General features: G+C 50.8%; 1 protein-coding gene across 1 annotated transcript; it reads left to right on the top strand.

The window, feature by feature from the left end:
- The first annotated feature begins 10,424 nt into the window (after window positions 1-10,424).
- On the top strand, window positions 10,425-11,707 carry NKX3-2 (NK3 homeobox 2). The gene is made up of 2 exons (XM_034064985.1): window positions 10,425-10,824; window positions 11,232-11,707. The coding sequence occupies exons 1-2, from the start codon at window positions 10,425-10,427 to the stop codon at window positions 11,705-11,707; spliced, it is 876 nt and encodes a 291-aa protein (XP_033920876.1).
- The last annotated feature ends 1,292 nt before the right edge of the window (window positions 11,708-12,999 follow it).

Below are 12,999 nucleotides of genomic sequence, written 5' to 3'. Positions count from 1 at the left end.
GTTCAATTACTTTTGTTTTCACTCAAGGGCAGTAGACTTGAAACAGTCCATCTGCACCAGCTCTTCAATTTTCATTGACCTGGGGAGAGAGATGGTGCAAAGCCAAAGTGCAGTGTATCCATTGGACCAATATTTGCTCTGTGCTCACCCAGCAGCTGCAATATTGTGTCTTGGTCTGGTTTGGATCTGGCAAGGGTGAATATACTAAAATATAATGAGAAAACTTTCAGCTTATTCCAATAATCTGTTGGGGCCAGAATTATTGCAAATGAGAGGCGAAGATGCTGGTGGGGCTGAACTCCTTGGAAGCATGGCTGCTTTGTCACTAAGGAGCCAGCCTTTTCTCAACAGGGCTGATGTCCCACTCAGGTGGGTTTGAGACCTTCCCAACCTTCTCCCAAAGCAAAATGCACACCTAAAAGGCAGGTGAGTAACTTGCCTGAGTGCACAGGAAGGCCAGATTTTGCATGCTACAGAAAGGGAAGCCCATTCTCAACTATATGCATCAGCCATATGCAAGTGTATCAGCAGCCCTATCAGCATGCAGGTCACTAAGGAAGCTTTGGGGCAAATCGTGCAAATCTGCTCTAGAGAAGCAACTGCTGGGCTGCAGTTTGGTTGGAAAAATGTTTTCCACGCAGAGATAGTCCCAAAATAGCCACTAGATGGCAACTGATGCCTGCCAGGTAGCACAGCGTGGGCCCTGCGCCGTACACACGGACACAGGCACGACCCCGGAGATGGATGGACCCAGAGCCTGGTCCAGGTTAGACCAGACCCGAAAGGGCTCAGCAGAGGAGCAAGGAGGCATGTCATCATCTTGGGGCCACCGCTTCTGGGCATCTTCACCTGCCCATCCACCAGCTCCTCCTGGGCAACGTGCTGCACCCATCAATACAGGCAGGATGCCACCGGCTTCAGCAGGGATACCTTTGTTCAGCTCTGTATATACTGTATAGCATACCACACATAGGTCTAAATCCATCAAGTGTTATGTTTACAGGTACAACATATGCATGTTAAATTCCATATAACGTGGGTCTCTGTTTATACATCAAACTGCTTGAGAAGCAATGTATTGAACATTTTTTTCTCAAGTGTAACAAGTTAGATTTGGAGGCTTAATACGACACCAGACCAACCCCAGACCTTCTCGTTTCTCTCATTTTCCAGCCCCCTGCTCCTAGTACTTTCCCAGTGTAAATCCCTCCACCCTCACTTTTCATCTGACCTGTCTTTCACTGCTCAGTGCCCTTTTGTTCCCATCCCATGCACTACAGTTCCCTCACATGGTCCATCTCAGCTCTAGGTTCTCCCTGTCTTTCCTCTTTTTCTTTCCTTTTTCTTTCCCTCCTCACTTTGTTGCATACTTCTGGATCAGACCAGATCTGAGATCTCCCTCTGCCACTGTCTTCCTTTTATTTCTTTGGAAGTCTTTCCATCAGCTCTATTTTTGCCTCATCTCAAACTTCTTGAAATGACCAAGAATTTCTGTGGATGGACAGACTGACCTCCAAACACATCAGAATCAGGCTAAGGGGCCTTCATGTTTACTCTTACTAGTCACTAAGAGTAAAGATGATAGAAGAAGTTGTGAAAATACTGAGTAGAGCAATTTCAATACCCTTTTCATAAGTTATCCTTATTCCTCCATTTAGTTTCCTATTAACTCTGATGTGACTGGAATCAGGCTCACAGGACCTAGCAAGCAAGAACTGGGACAGAGTCAATATCCAACACCAGCTGAGCCAGCAGGTGGGAAAACAGATCCGCTCTTGAAAGAAGTCATCAAACACTCTTTGCATCTTGGAGAAAACGCTCAGGGGATTTCTCTGTGCAGGCTGGGGCCCAGATGCATGGTAAGGGATGCTCATCAAAGCTCAGTACAGCCAATAACATCCCAGTATTTTCATGAGCTGGTCTTACCATGAGGCTCAGAATCAACACTTCTTGAAAAGGAGTTTATTAAATGCAAGAGTTTGGGACTGTGAAGTTCATGAGAAATATCACTACCACATATCATGTCCAAAGAGCTAGGGCTATTGCAATGAAGCAATGCACAGATTCCTGTCATGACATTGATTTGGAGATCACAGGCTACTTTTCAGCTCCACAGCTGGTGGTCTTGTATTGTCCTCCCTGAAAGGATCTCACTATCTCATTATCCAGGTGTTCTGACATTTAATATTCTCTCTGTAAAAGCAGCTGTTACCTTATACCAAGGCAGTTCCATGATCTGCCCAGGCCTGTTTCTGAAGTCACCATGCATTAGAAAGTAGCTCCAGGAGCTGTAGTAGTGCTCCTGGCCATATCCAGACCAAGGAGCAAGGCTTTTGGGGTTTGAAGGTGGGCACTGTTCCATAGCCCCCATGGACTGCAGGGATGTCAACTCCTGCCTCCAGCATGCTGCAGCTCTTCCCACAGTCTGCCAAGAGTTCTCAGGGTCAACACACCTTATAGCTGTAGAGGTTTCTTACTGTTAGCTCTAAAGCAGCTAAATTAAACTCTGTGAATGATGTATGAAGGTCCTTTAGCCTTCAGACAATTTTTATACCCTCCATGATAACTGTGTGTAAAGTCAGAGATATGAATACCAACATGGGCATGACTGGTTGATGTGCATATATACCATTTGTATTTGGGGTGTTCAGTCAACCAGACAGTCATCAGGTAGTACATGGATACTAGACTAAAAGGACTTTGTTGCATATTCTGCAGAAGACCATACTGCACACAGCATTTTAAAGCTATGAAGCATAACACTTTGTTTTACTAAGATCTGTATTTCCTGATAAAGAAGCATATCTAATGCAAAACAACACATTGCCCTGCACAGCCCTTCTCAAAAGGAGTTCCTTTGACACAGAGGTGTTACACAAAGTGTAATCTGTGTGAAAGAAATACAGCCACACCAGAAATCCTCCAGAGATATAGAAGGACAGTTGATAGCAACATTCTTGGCTGAAGACTGGGTTTTACAGCTCCCTACAGCCATCAGTCTGCCGTGGTCCTGTAAGGGGCTGGAACACTGAGAGTACATAGAGAAAAACGTGGGTGTTTTAATCAACTGTTATAAAATACAGACAATACTATAAAGCACCAGAAGGCCACACCACACACTACCCTCTTTCCAAAGCAGGGAGAGCAGAAAGTTCTCATTCCTCCTGCCAAAAATAACCTCATCCTTAGCGCAGGAAATCACAACTTGCCATCTTGAAAGTATTACCAGAATGTCCTTCCAGCCAGCACTCCTCTGCCTTCCCGTTTCACTTGCAGGCACATTTCTGCATCCCTTTGTTGCAAAAAAACTCCTGGAGAAATAAAAGGACTTCCTCAATTTTCCAATGGATTCATAACTGGTGTTCTGTCTCCCCTCATGTCTGGTCCTTCTCACATTGCAAGTATTCCACTAAGTCACAGGAGACCTTTAGTACTGGAGACTTCTTCACTCTATTCAAGCAGCAGTAGGTGCAAACTGCTTTTGCCATATTACACATATTTATTCTTTGTCATCTGATACCTGCCTAAATATGTATTTCTGCTGTGAGGTAAATGCTAAATATGTCTGGCTAATAAATTGTAGAGAGAGCTCCTTCTATGATACTGTCATAGAGTACTCTGAGAATACACTCACCTCGACACCATACAAATGCTCAGAAGGAGACAACTTATATCTCATATTTTATTTACCTAATATATTACCTAATATTTACCTCATATATTTATTTACCTAAATTTAGGTAAAGATAACACTAATGAAGATAGGAATACTGAGAGAGAACTGAGTGTCATAAGGAAAAGATAGGGTGCATATTTGCAGTCATCTATAATTGACATGTTCAAAGTCTCTGTTCTCTAAAATGTACACAGAATATATGAACACTATCTGCATCTGCAGAAAACTTGCATCATGTTTGCTAATTTTCAGGCAGCCAACTAAATTAGCATGTGAACTGAACAAATCAGAGCCACTAATTTATTTGTGAAGTGTATGTAAGTATTTGTGTTCTCTCTGGCAAGCCAAAAGAATTAATGATTGAATGTAAAAGTTGTGTTCAGTTGAAATGTACAGTCACTGTGCATACAAAATCACTGCCAGCGGAAACAGTTCACACAGTGAACCTGCTAATTGCCCTAACTTCATAAATACAATGCTGGATCCAAGTTCTCCATGTTTAAACAGCTTGGCTTGGCTGCTCCATCATGGGTTATGGGGCATGGATCACAGTAAGGCCCACCATGGCCACTGAGGCAGCTGCAGGCATGGAGTTCCCTGTCACACAGCATGTGGAACTGGGGCCTTTTTTTCAATCAGAGGTGTCAAAAGCTTCCCGCAGAGGCAGGGGTCCTTTCAGAGAATGGAGCTACCACGGGTGAGATGCTCAGTATGAACTGCCTGGGCTCCTTCTTGGCTCAACAGAGGGGTGGATGCTCTCAGGAACATGACCAATCACCCTGTGCAATTACTTGCTGAACTCACACCTCTGATTTCTCTTCAAACGCATGAAGTCAATCACATAGCCAAAACAGGATGGATGTACCACGATTCTCATCTCTGCACCTGAGTCCAGCACTGGAGCTCCTGACTCAGATCTGCCTCTCTGAGCAGCCTACACTGCACACAAGAGATCACCAAAGACATGTACAGAAATGCCATGTCCCACCTCCTTGGGTTAAGTTTCCTATTCAGTGTGAGGAGGATGTGAAAAAAATGAGTCCTTGATCTCAGATTCTGGAATTTTTGGGTAATCAGTGATCTGTATAAGTTTATAACAGGTAAGTCCCAAACACTCAGATATTACTTTTGGTGGGTGCCTACTCCTGATATGAATAATAAAGACAGAGAAGAAAAATTAATATAAAAAGACTGTTGACTTGCTATCGGTAAAGATGTGACTCTTCGACGAAGGTGTGAAGTCACTTTGTAAATGTAAACAGCTCCAGTATCCTGAGAGGCCGGCAGGCTTACTTGATTTACCTAAGTGTCAGAAGCAATAAAAATATTTAAATATTACCCCAGTGTAGCCATTGATTTAATTACCAAGTTAGTCCATCACACGTGAAAAGTGAGCTCAACTATTTCAAACACAAAGTAGGAAAGGTTATTACCTATTTATAGATTGAGGAGCAATGGTTAAGGAAACCTGGACTTCATATGATGTTGTACCAAATAAACATCGAATGATTAATCTGTGCTACGAGTGTTCTTAAAAGCCCAGAGACTTGTACAAGGCAAATGCACCTACTGTAATATGGCGAATGTTCGTTTTAATGTTCTAGTAAATAATAAGGAAAAAACCAGAACAAGCTGATAGATCAAATACTGTACAGATGACTCACATGTATATTACCCTGGCATAAGTCATTCAATCTATTTCTACTTCCATTTTTCTATCAAGAAAATGCAAATTAAATAGACTGCCTCCTCCTTTAAGAATTGCTTGAAACAGATAAAAAGCTAAATGCAGGGGCTAAATATTACACTATTTTTTTCACAAAAGAATTCAAAAGCTTTAATTAATGCCTATAAAATGCATCTGGCCATTTGGATATGTTAGTTTGCTTTTTGTTAGTAAGTCAAGTTAATCTTGTCCAGGTTGTATTTCTGTGCTACAGATAAATACATCAGAAGATGAGGACTATATTACCATTTACTGGGGTAGTAGGAAGCTGGGCATGAAAATAAGGAAAGAAGCAAAAAGAAAAATCCATTTCAAAGAGAGTCTGGCCTGAAGGTGTTTGTGGGACAAGGCTCAGGGTGAATGCAGCTCATGGCCTCCTGGCACCATGCAGCAGAAACAAGTTCACAGCTTCAGTCTTTCTTTGGAGTGTGATGATTAGAGAGCCATTACATCCTTTTCAGGTCTTTTGAGGAGGAATAATTCCAGAGACAAACTGCCTTGCAGTGAGCCAGATGTTGGTAGTTTTGTTTTCATGGTTGGTACTCTGCATGCTGAACCTTCACTTCTTATTGTAGTGACCAAGGAACAAGAGGATGGTTTGGATTGCTTTTCCCAGAAATAGCACCTCCGAGCAATAAAACTGGGCCAAACTGTGTTGCTGTATTTATGCAACCAGCAAGATTCAAGTGTTCCTTCCAGTTTGGTTCTAAACTCCTATCATCAGAATGCTTGTTTTTGAGCCTCAAAGCCTTAAAGGACACAGACTTTTCCCTAAATAAGGGATATGGGCAGAGAAGGGGAGTGCAAACCAGCTATTGAAACCTACTGAACTAATTTGCTAAGAGGCTGTCATGTTAATAAGCTCAAAGTTCTCACTGTCAGTATTACATTTGCACATTCTCCAAGTTTAATATTTAGTTGAGTACTAAAAATCACTTGGATTTTTCTCTCAATTGTAGGTGGTGTATCCCCCTCTCACTGAAGTCTGGAAGCATCTGGGAGCTGACATCTCAGCAACAAAACAGGATCCGGGTGTCAACAGCAGAAAGCAACTTGAAGGCTGAATGTTACAGCAGTTACTTACATGAGGTCCCTTGTGAAATGCAGGGAGAAATCCTGCTAGTAACTTGTTTTAGAGATGCACAACTATCACCTACTGTATAGCTGTGGTTACATTTGCTTGGAAATATTACCTAAGGAGTGGAGTAAAACCTGCTCAAGTCCAGACAACCTGAGGTTTTCCTGCAAAACCAGCAAGTTGTCCAGGATGTATTCATGTGCCTTGCTTCACAACCAGAGGAGCGAAGCCAAGGTAAAAGCCATGAACTAAATCTTCCCATCACCAACAGTCACAGAGGTTTGAAATTCCTTCTGAGGGAAAGCATTGTTCGTACCATTCGCCATCTTCCACCTAAGCCCCTGGAAGATACAGTGGGAGACTGCAGTGATTTTCATCCCTCTGCGTATATTAGGAGGCAAACTAGGAACAAGTCTGGGAGACAGCTTCTGTCTAGGAAAAAAAAGACCACCTCTAACTGATTATGGCAAAGGTCTTGTCTACCACCACCCTGCAGGCTTTGGGAAGTGCTGCCAAGAGAGCAACAGCGTGGGGTAGCCCAGGGTCTGAGGAGGGAGAGCTCAGGAGAGAGACAGTGGGGACAGAAGTGGGACTGAGCTGGGCTGGCTCTGCCTGGGAGCTGGCACGCGGAGTCTTCTTCCCTGAGTAATTTCCCGTACTGGGTTAATCCTATCCTGAAGGAAAGGCTGCACCGTTCCCTTTTCCCAGTGCAAGCTGCTCCCGCCCTGGAACCCATCTGGGTGTTTTTATATAACTTTATACAGTGTATAAAAATTGTGTGCTCTTTACGAATGCTTTTTAAAAGTCTTTGCAGCCGCCTTCACGTGTGTACCGTCTTCCACATGTTTATCTGATACTTTCATAAGATGCCCGTGAGCAGGGCACATCCTTCCCTGTTTCATCTCCCTTTGCACTATATGCAGTGCTTCTGTGAGCCAATTTCTCCCCATCTGGAAAGACAACTCCTCGGGTGACTGCGAGAAGTCCCCTCACTCACGCTGCAGCCGCACGGGCTCCGCTCCCGCTCTCCCAGCCCACACCGCGGTTTGTCACCGGACACTGGGGCTGTGCCTGGGCCCTCGATGTGGCTGCGGACCCGCCGGGCGCCTCGAGGCCGGGCAGTGCGGCGGGGCCGCCTCTAGGTGGGGCAGCCCGCCCGCCGCAGTCGGGACTCACCGAGGGGAGCGGAGCTGGTTGGGGGGCTGCCTGCAAGGCTCCCAGCGGGGCTCTAGGGGCTGCGGTTGTGGGGCACGGCGGGGTGAGTGCTCACAGCTGCAGTGCGAACACGGCTGTAGAACGGCGGATCCGCGCTGTATGTGAGGCTCAGCTGCTTCCAAACAGTGCAATAGCGGGTGCGGAGCCCTTGTCAAGGGTGCGGGAAAGGTGGAAGTTGTGCCTCCGCCTGCAAAATTTCAGGCGCTGCCCTGCCCGCTCTGCCTCCTCCTCCCGTGCCCCCCGAACCTTTCACTGCCCCGTTTCCCCCCCCACCCCACAACCCCCGGAGGGGTGGCAGTGCCCGCCCCAAGCAGTGCCCGGAGCCCTTGTCCTCCGGTGTTGCCCCAGCTGAACGCGGCCGGTTCCCAGCTGCGAGCCCCGCTCCTGGCCGGCAGCTGGGAGCAATGCCGGGCCGCCGCTCCCCCATCCCTCCCTCCACCTCTCCGTCCCGCTGTCCGTCTCCCCCGGAGGGGCTGGAGGGCCGGCGCGGAGGGACCACCCAGATGGCCCCTGGCCGCCACAGCCCCGGGGCCGCCTGCTCTGCCCGGCCTCCCTCCTCCGCTCCCCTGCGCCTTACCCCCACAGCTGCTCTCTCTTCTCCCGGCCTCGTCCCCAGGCATTTCCTTCCCTGAACAGTAGTTTTCTGATCGGGAAGAGGGCGCAGAGATCGCCCCGGGAGGCGAGAGGGAGCAAGAAAAAGAAAAGGGGGTGGCAGGGAGAGAGCTGGGTAAATTAGCAAAGAATTACAGCCATTGTAAAGTAACCGCAGGTATTTCCAACTGCTTCGGAGAGAAACCTCGCAAATCAGGGACTTCGCGGGCTGGAAGCTGCCTGTGCCGGAGCTCGGCGGGGGCTGCTCAGAGGAGAGCGCCTCTTCCTCCTCATCCCCGGCCCCAAAGGGCAGTCAACTCGGCGATCTGCTCACCTGAGCAGAGCCCCAGCACAGAAGCGGCCCTGCGCTAAGGTCCTACGCTAATCAGTGCCTAGAGACCAAACCACAACTCCCACCACCCGCACCTCCAGCCTTTTCCCCTTGGAAGCGTGAAGCTCTTCCTCTCCTCACGTCTAAGTTCACGCATCTCCTCCGGTTCCCCAGAATTCACCTCTCGGCTCCTTAGCACCCCTTAAAACGCACGCACAGGGTACCCTTCCTACGCCTCCCGCACATCTCCGCTCAAGCGGATTTCTCGCAGCTTCCCCAGATATCTCTTACTTTTCTCCACCTCCTAAAATAAATCCCCCTTTTACATGAAATACACTGAAGGTGTTTCCTGAGTGTATCGTGGCACCGAAGTCTTGGGTGGCAGAAGCTATGGCTTTCCCTGGAAATAACCTGGATGGGGAAAAGGGGTAACGAGTAAGCCCAAGCGGGGTTAATAAAACGGGCTGGATTTGTTCGTAAGGTTGAAGCCTGCTCTCGCTCAGTCACGCAAAGGTGCTCTCCGGCTTCCCGACACAACCGTGCCATGAAAGCGGGATTATTTATTTCGTTAATTTATTTTCCGGGTAAGAATAATGACCGAAAACATTTATTTGGTGCCGCACTCGTTGATAATAAATTGTAGTGGCTTCGCTGTCTGCTGAGAAGAGACGCTTCTCTCTGCGGGTACAAGGAGGGATGTGCTGGTGGTGGACACATGCCAGGGAAGCAACAGGTTGGCACCGGGAATGGGGTTCCCGAAACAGACGAGTTCTGGGGGCTGAGGGTCAGCGTTCTGATTCTCCCCAGCTCGTTATGCCTCCGCGTCACCCCAGCACCAAAAACGCGCTGTGGCATAGCGCTGGTGTTTCATTTCCCGTGTATCTGCTGGATACCCTTGCCGGGATTTTCCTATTAGCTCCGAAGATACCGATAGTGTCTGAAACAAGGGAAGACGAGGTGCTTGGGGAACCCCGCGGTTTGGCAACGGGCCTCGTCGATACCATTCACGCGCGTGTGATGGATTCCAAAACCGTGCTGTTTAGGGCCGTTCTCTTTCAGGGGAAGCACAACTCGCAGAGTGAAGCCCGCTTTCCTTGAAGCTGCCATAAATTGTCTTCTTACAAAGGTTTTTAAGAGACTCACGGACCCAAGACCGTCCCTGACAAAAGACCGACCCCATTTTTAAACCAGCGGGGCGCGGATAAGCCCATTTTCGAAAACCAACGGATGCGCTGCGCGCTGACACCCGCAGGGAGAGCGGCCGGAGCTTTGGGCGCTGTTCCCCCGCGCACACAGCGCCGGTCCCGGGAGGTACTGCTCCCACCGCGGGCCCCGGTGGGGTACAAGGGGGAGCCCCGCGGGCCTCAAGGGGTTAAAGCTCAGCGCGCCCCGCCGCGCGCCCCGCGGAGCCGCATCGCCCCGCTGCGGGGAGCCAATCGCCGTGCGGGCCGCTCGCCGGCTGACCAATGGGAAGGCGCGGGGCCGGCGCTGTCAGCGCGGTGAGCGATGACAGCGCCGCCGGCAGAAAAAGGAGAGGGCGGGCGCGGGGCGGGACAGAGCGGGGCGGAGGCAGCCCCGCGCCTGCAGGGACCCGCGGCGGCGCCCGGCGGAGCGGCGGCCCCTGCGGCCCCGGCCCTATGGGCGGGCGGGCCGGCAGCGGCGCACACAGGCTGCCCCCGCTGGCGCCCGCCCTCCCGGCGGCAGTGAAGGGCCCGGCACCGTCGCGGCCGCTGCCGGCGATGCGGTCGCCCAGCTGAAGGCGCGGTCGGCTGCAAGCCCGCGGGGGCCGCCCGCCAGCCGCCGGGCCATGGCTGTGCGCGGCGGCAGCGCCCTGACGCCTTTCTCCATCCAGGCCATCCTCAACAAGAAGGAGGAGCGCGCCCGCCACGCCGCGGGGCGGCCGCCGCCACCCGGGCCGGCCGGTGGCTGGAGGCTGTGCGGAGCCGCCGAGGGCCCGCCGCTCCCGTCACCCGCACCCCGCGTCCCGGCACCGCGGACACCAGCCGGCTGGGACTCGGACTCTGCGCTCAGCGAGGACCCCGAGGGCGAGCGGCGCTCCGAGGAGGAGAGCGCCGGTGCCAGCGTCCGCCCCGCCGAAGTCACAGGCGGCGGGCGGCCGGAGGTGGCAGAGGAGGCGCAGCCCCCAGAGGCGGCGGAGCGGGACGCCGCCGGCCTCAGTGACAGCGAGATGTCGGCCGCCGTCTCGGGTAGGGGCAGTCCCGGCAGCGCACTCTTGCGAGGGGAGCGGGAGGGTCCGGGATGGGTATGAGGGGAGTTTGAGAACGGGAGATGATCGGCAGTTTCCGCTGGCCCAGCGGGTTTGTGCGGCGAACTGTGCCGGGGGAAAGAACAACCGAAACTTGTCCCGCGGGGAGAGGGAGGGCTGATCGGGGAGCCCTTTGCTAGGCCGAGCCCCCAGCCAGAGAGGGCGCCCGGCGCTTAACGAAGAGCGAGAAACCCCCACTGCTTTAGCCCTCGGCTCGGTGGGCAGCTCCGCGCCCGTCCCGTCGCCTCAGGCCGCCCGGCTGCGCGGGTGTACTCCCGCCGAGGAGTGGGGATGCGGGTGTCCCAGTGCTCGCTTGCGCTGACCGCCGTGCTCTCGTCCTGCCTGCAGATCGCAGCCCCCCGGAGGAGGAGGAAGGAGTGGGCAAGTGCGGGAATCTGTTGCCAGGAGAGGAGGAGGCAGTAGCGCCGAAGCCGCGGAAGAAGCGCTCCCGCGCAGCTTTTTCCCACGCTCAGGTCTTCGAGCTGGAGCGGCGCTTCAACCACCAGCGGTACCTGTCGGGGCCCGAGCGGGCCGACCTGGCGGCCTCGCTGAAGCTCACCGAGACACAGGTGAAGATCTGGTTCCAGAACCGGCGGTACAAGACCAAGCGGCGGCAGATGGCCGCCGACCTCCTGGCCGCTGCCCCCGCCGCCAAGAAGGTGGCCGTCAAGGTGCTGGTGCGCGACGACCAGAGACAGTACCACCCCGGCGAGGTGCTGCGGCCGCCCTCGCTGCTCTCCTTCCAGCCCTCCTACTACTACCCCTACTACTGCCTGCCCGGGTGGGCTCTGTCCACCTGCGCCGCAGCCGCCGGCACCCAGTGAGGGGCAAGCAAACATAACCTGCAGCACCCCCACCACACACACTGGCAGCCAGGAAACCCATCTCCCCTCTGCCACCTCCTATCCCTCCCGCTGCCTGTTCATCCATTCATCCAGCTTCTCAAATCCAGAGCCCCAGCTGCAGCTCTCGGTGCCTCGGACAGTATTTATTATTATTTTATTGTTATTTTTATTATTAATATTATTTGGATGGTTCCTCACTCTCTCCCAGCATAGGACTTGCGGGCCACCCCGCCCCGATTCTCACTCCGTCCCCACCCTGCCAGCCGAGGACTTGAGCGATTCGGCACGACTAGTTCATGGTATCCATGTTGTCAGTGTATTTGGTGTAGACTTTTTGTTTGTTTGTTTTATTTCACTTCGGATTGGTAGAGACTCGATCTTGTGTGGGACAAAGAGAGAGGAGGAAAAAATGTAGAGGAGAAAAAAACCTCAAACAAAAGCAACCAACCTGCAAAACCAAACGCAGCTCAAAAGAAGAGATCAAGGACTCCCTCGGTGGATTGTAACGAAGATTATTTTTGATGTATGTTTGAGTCCTTGGTCTTCCAACTCGTTGCAAACTGATTGTGCCTTGTATGGTGCTGAATGTAAGGAAGCCTCTTTCAGATCCCCCTGCTCTTGTTGCCCATGTTATTCCTGTACTCCATGAGCCCTGGCAAAGGATAAATATGTCACAAAAGGGTGAGACTTACATTGAAACGCCAGACATCTTCTTTTTTTTTTTTTTCCTGAGATCTTTCCGTGTTCAGGGAGGGAGGAGTTACAGATTTTTCGCACTTTCCAGTTGTATTAAAGTTGTTATTATTATTTTTATATTCAATGTGAATACTTCTAGTCAGGCTTTTTAAGAAATCGATGTAATGAGAAATCCTAATACCATCAGTGCCTTTTAGAGTTCTTCTGCAGCCCTCTCCTTCAGGGGTGGGGATTTCAGATCTGCTCAGCAATGTAATTACACTCACTTTCTTTCAAGGTAACTCATTCTTTCTACTTGTTGCCCTTCTTTTTTCTTTTTTTACCCACTCCCTTTCTCTTTCAACGGCACTGTGCACTCAACTAGATTATTTACTTCAAATGAATTGTGAATGTTTGTAAGCTACCCGCTGTACTTTTGGGGTGTTTTTTTTCTTTCCTTTTTAATTTATAAACTTTAGTTTAACACTCGGTTCTGCCGCTTGTGTCTTTTCTGATAGTTGGCATGGATTTCCCCAGCGACCTTTTCCCCGCAGCTGACTTCAGGCTGTAGCACAGACCACATCCCTCCTTTCCCA

The sequence above is a fragment of the Melopsittacus undulatus genome, chromosome 7, assembly GCF_012275295.1.
Source record: "Melopsittacus undulatus isolate bMelUnd1 chromosome 7, bMelUnd1.mat.Z, whole genome shotgun sequence".
Taxonomy (NCBI): domain Eukaryota; kingdom Metazoa; phylum Chordata; class Aves; order Psittaciformes; family Psittaculidae; genus Melopsittacus; species Melopsittacus undulatus.
Note: the sequence above shows the minus strand (reverse complement) of the source record. Positions and strands in the feature narration are given on the sequence as shown.

Excerpts from the sequence above, each read along its gene's own strand:
- NKX3-2 (XM_034064985.1), top strand. The coding sequence starts at position 10,425 with ATGGCTGTGCGCGGCGGCAGCGCCCTGACGCCTTTCTCCATCCAGGCC. Across the intron at positions 10,825-11,231 it reads GATGTCGGCCGCCGTCTCGG|ATCGCAGCCCCCCGGAGGAG; the intron begins GTAGGGGCAGTC and ends TCCTGCCTGCAG.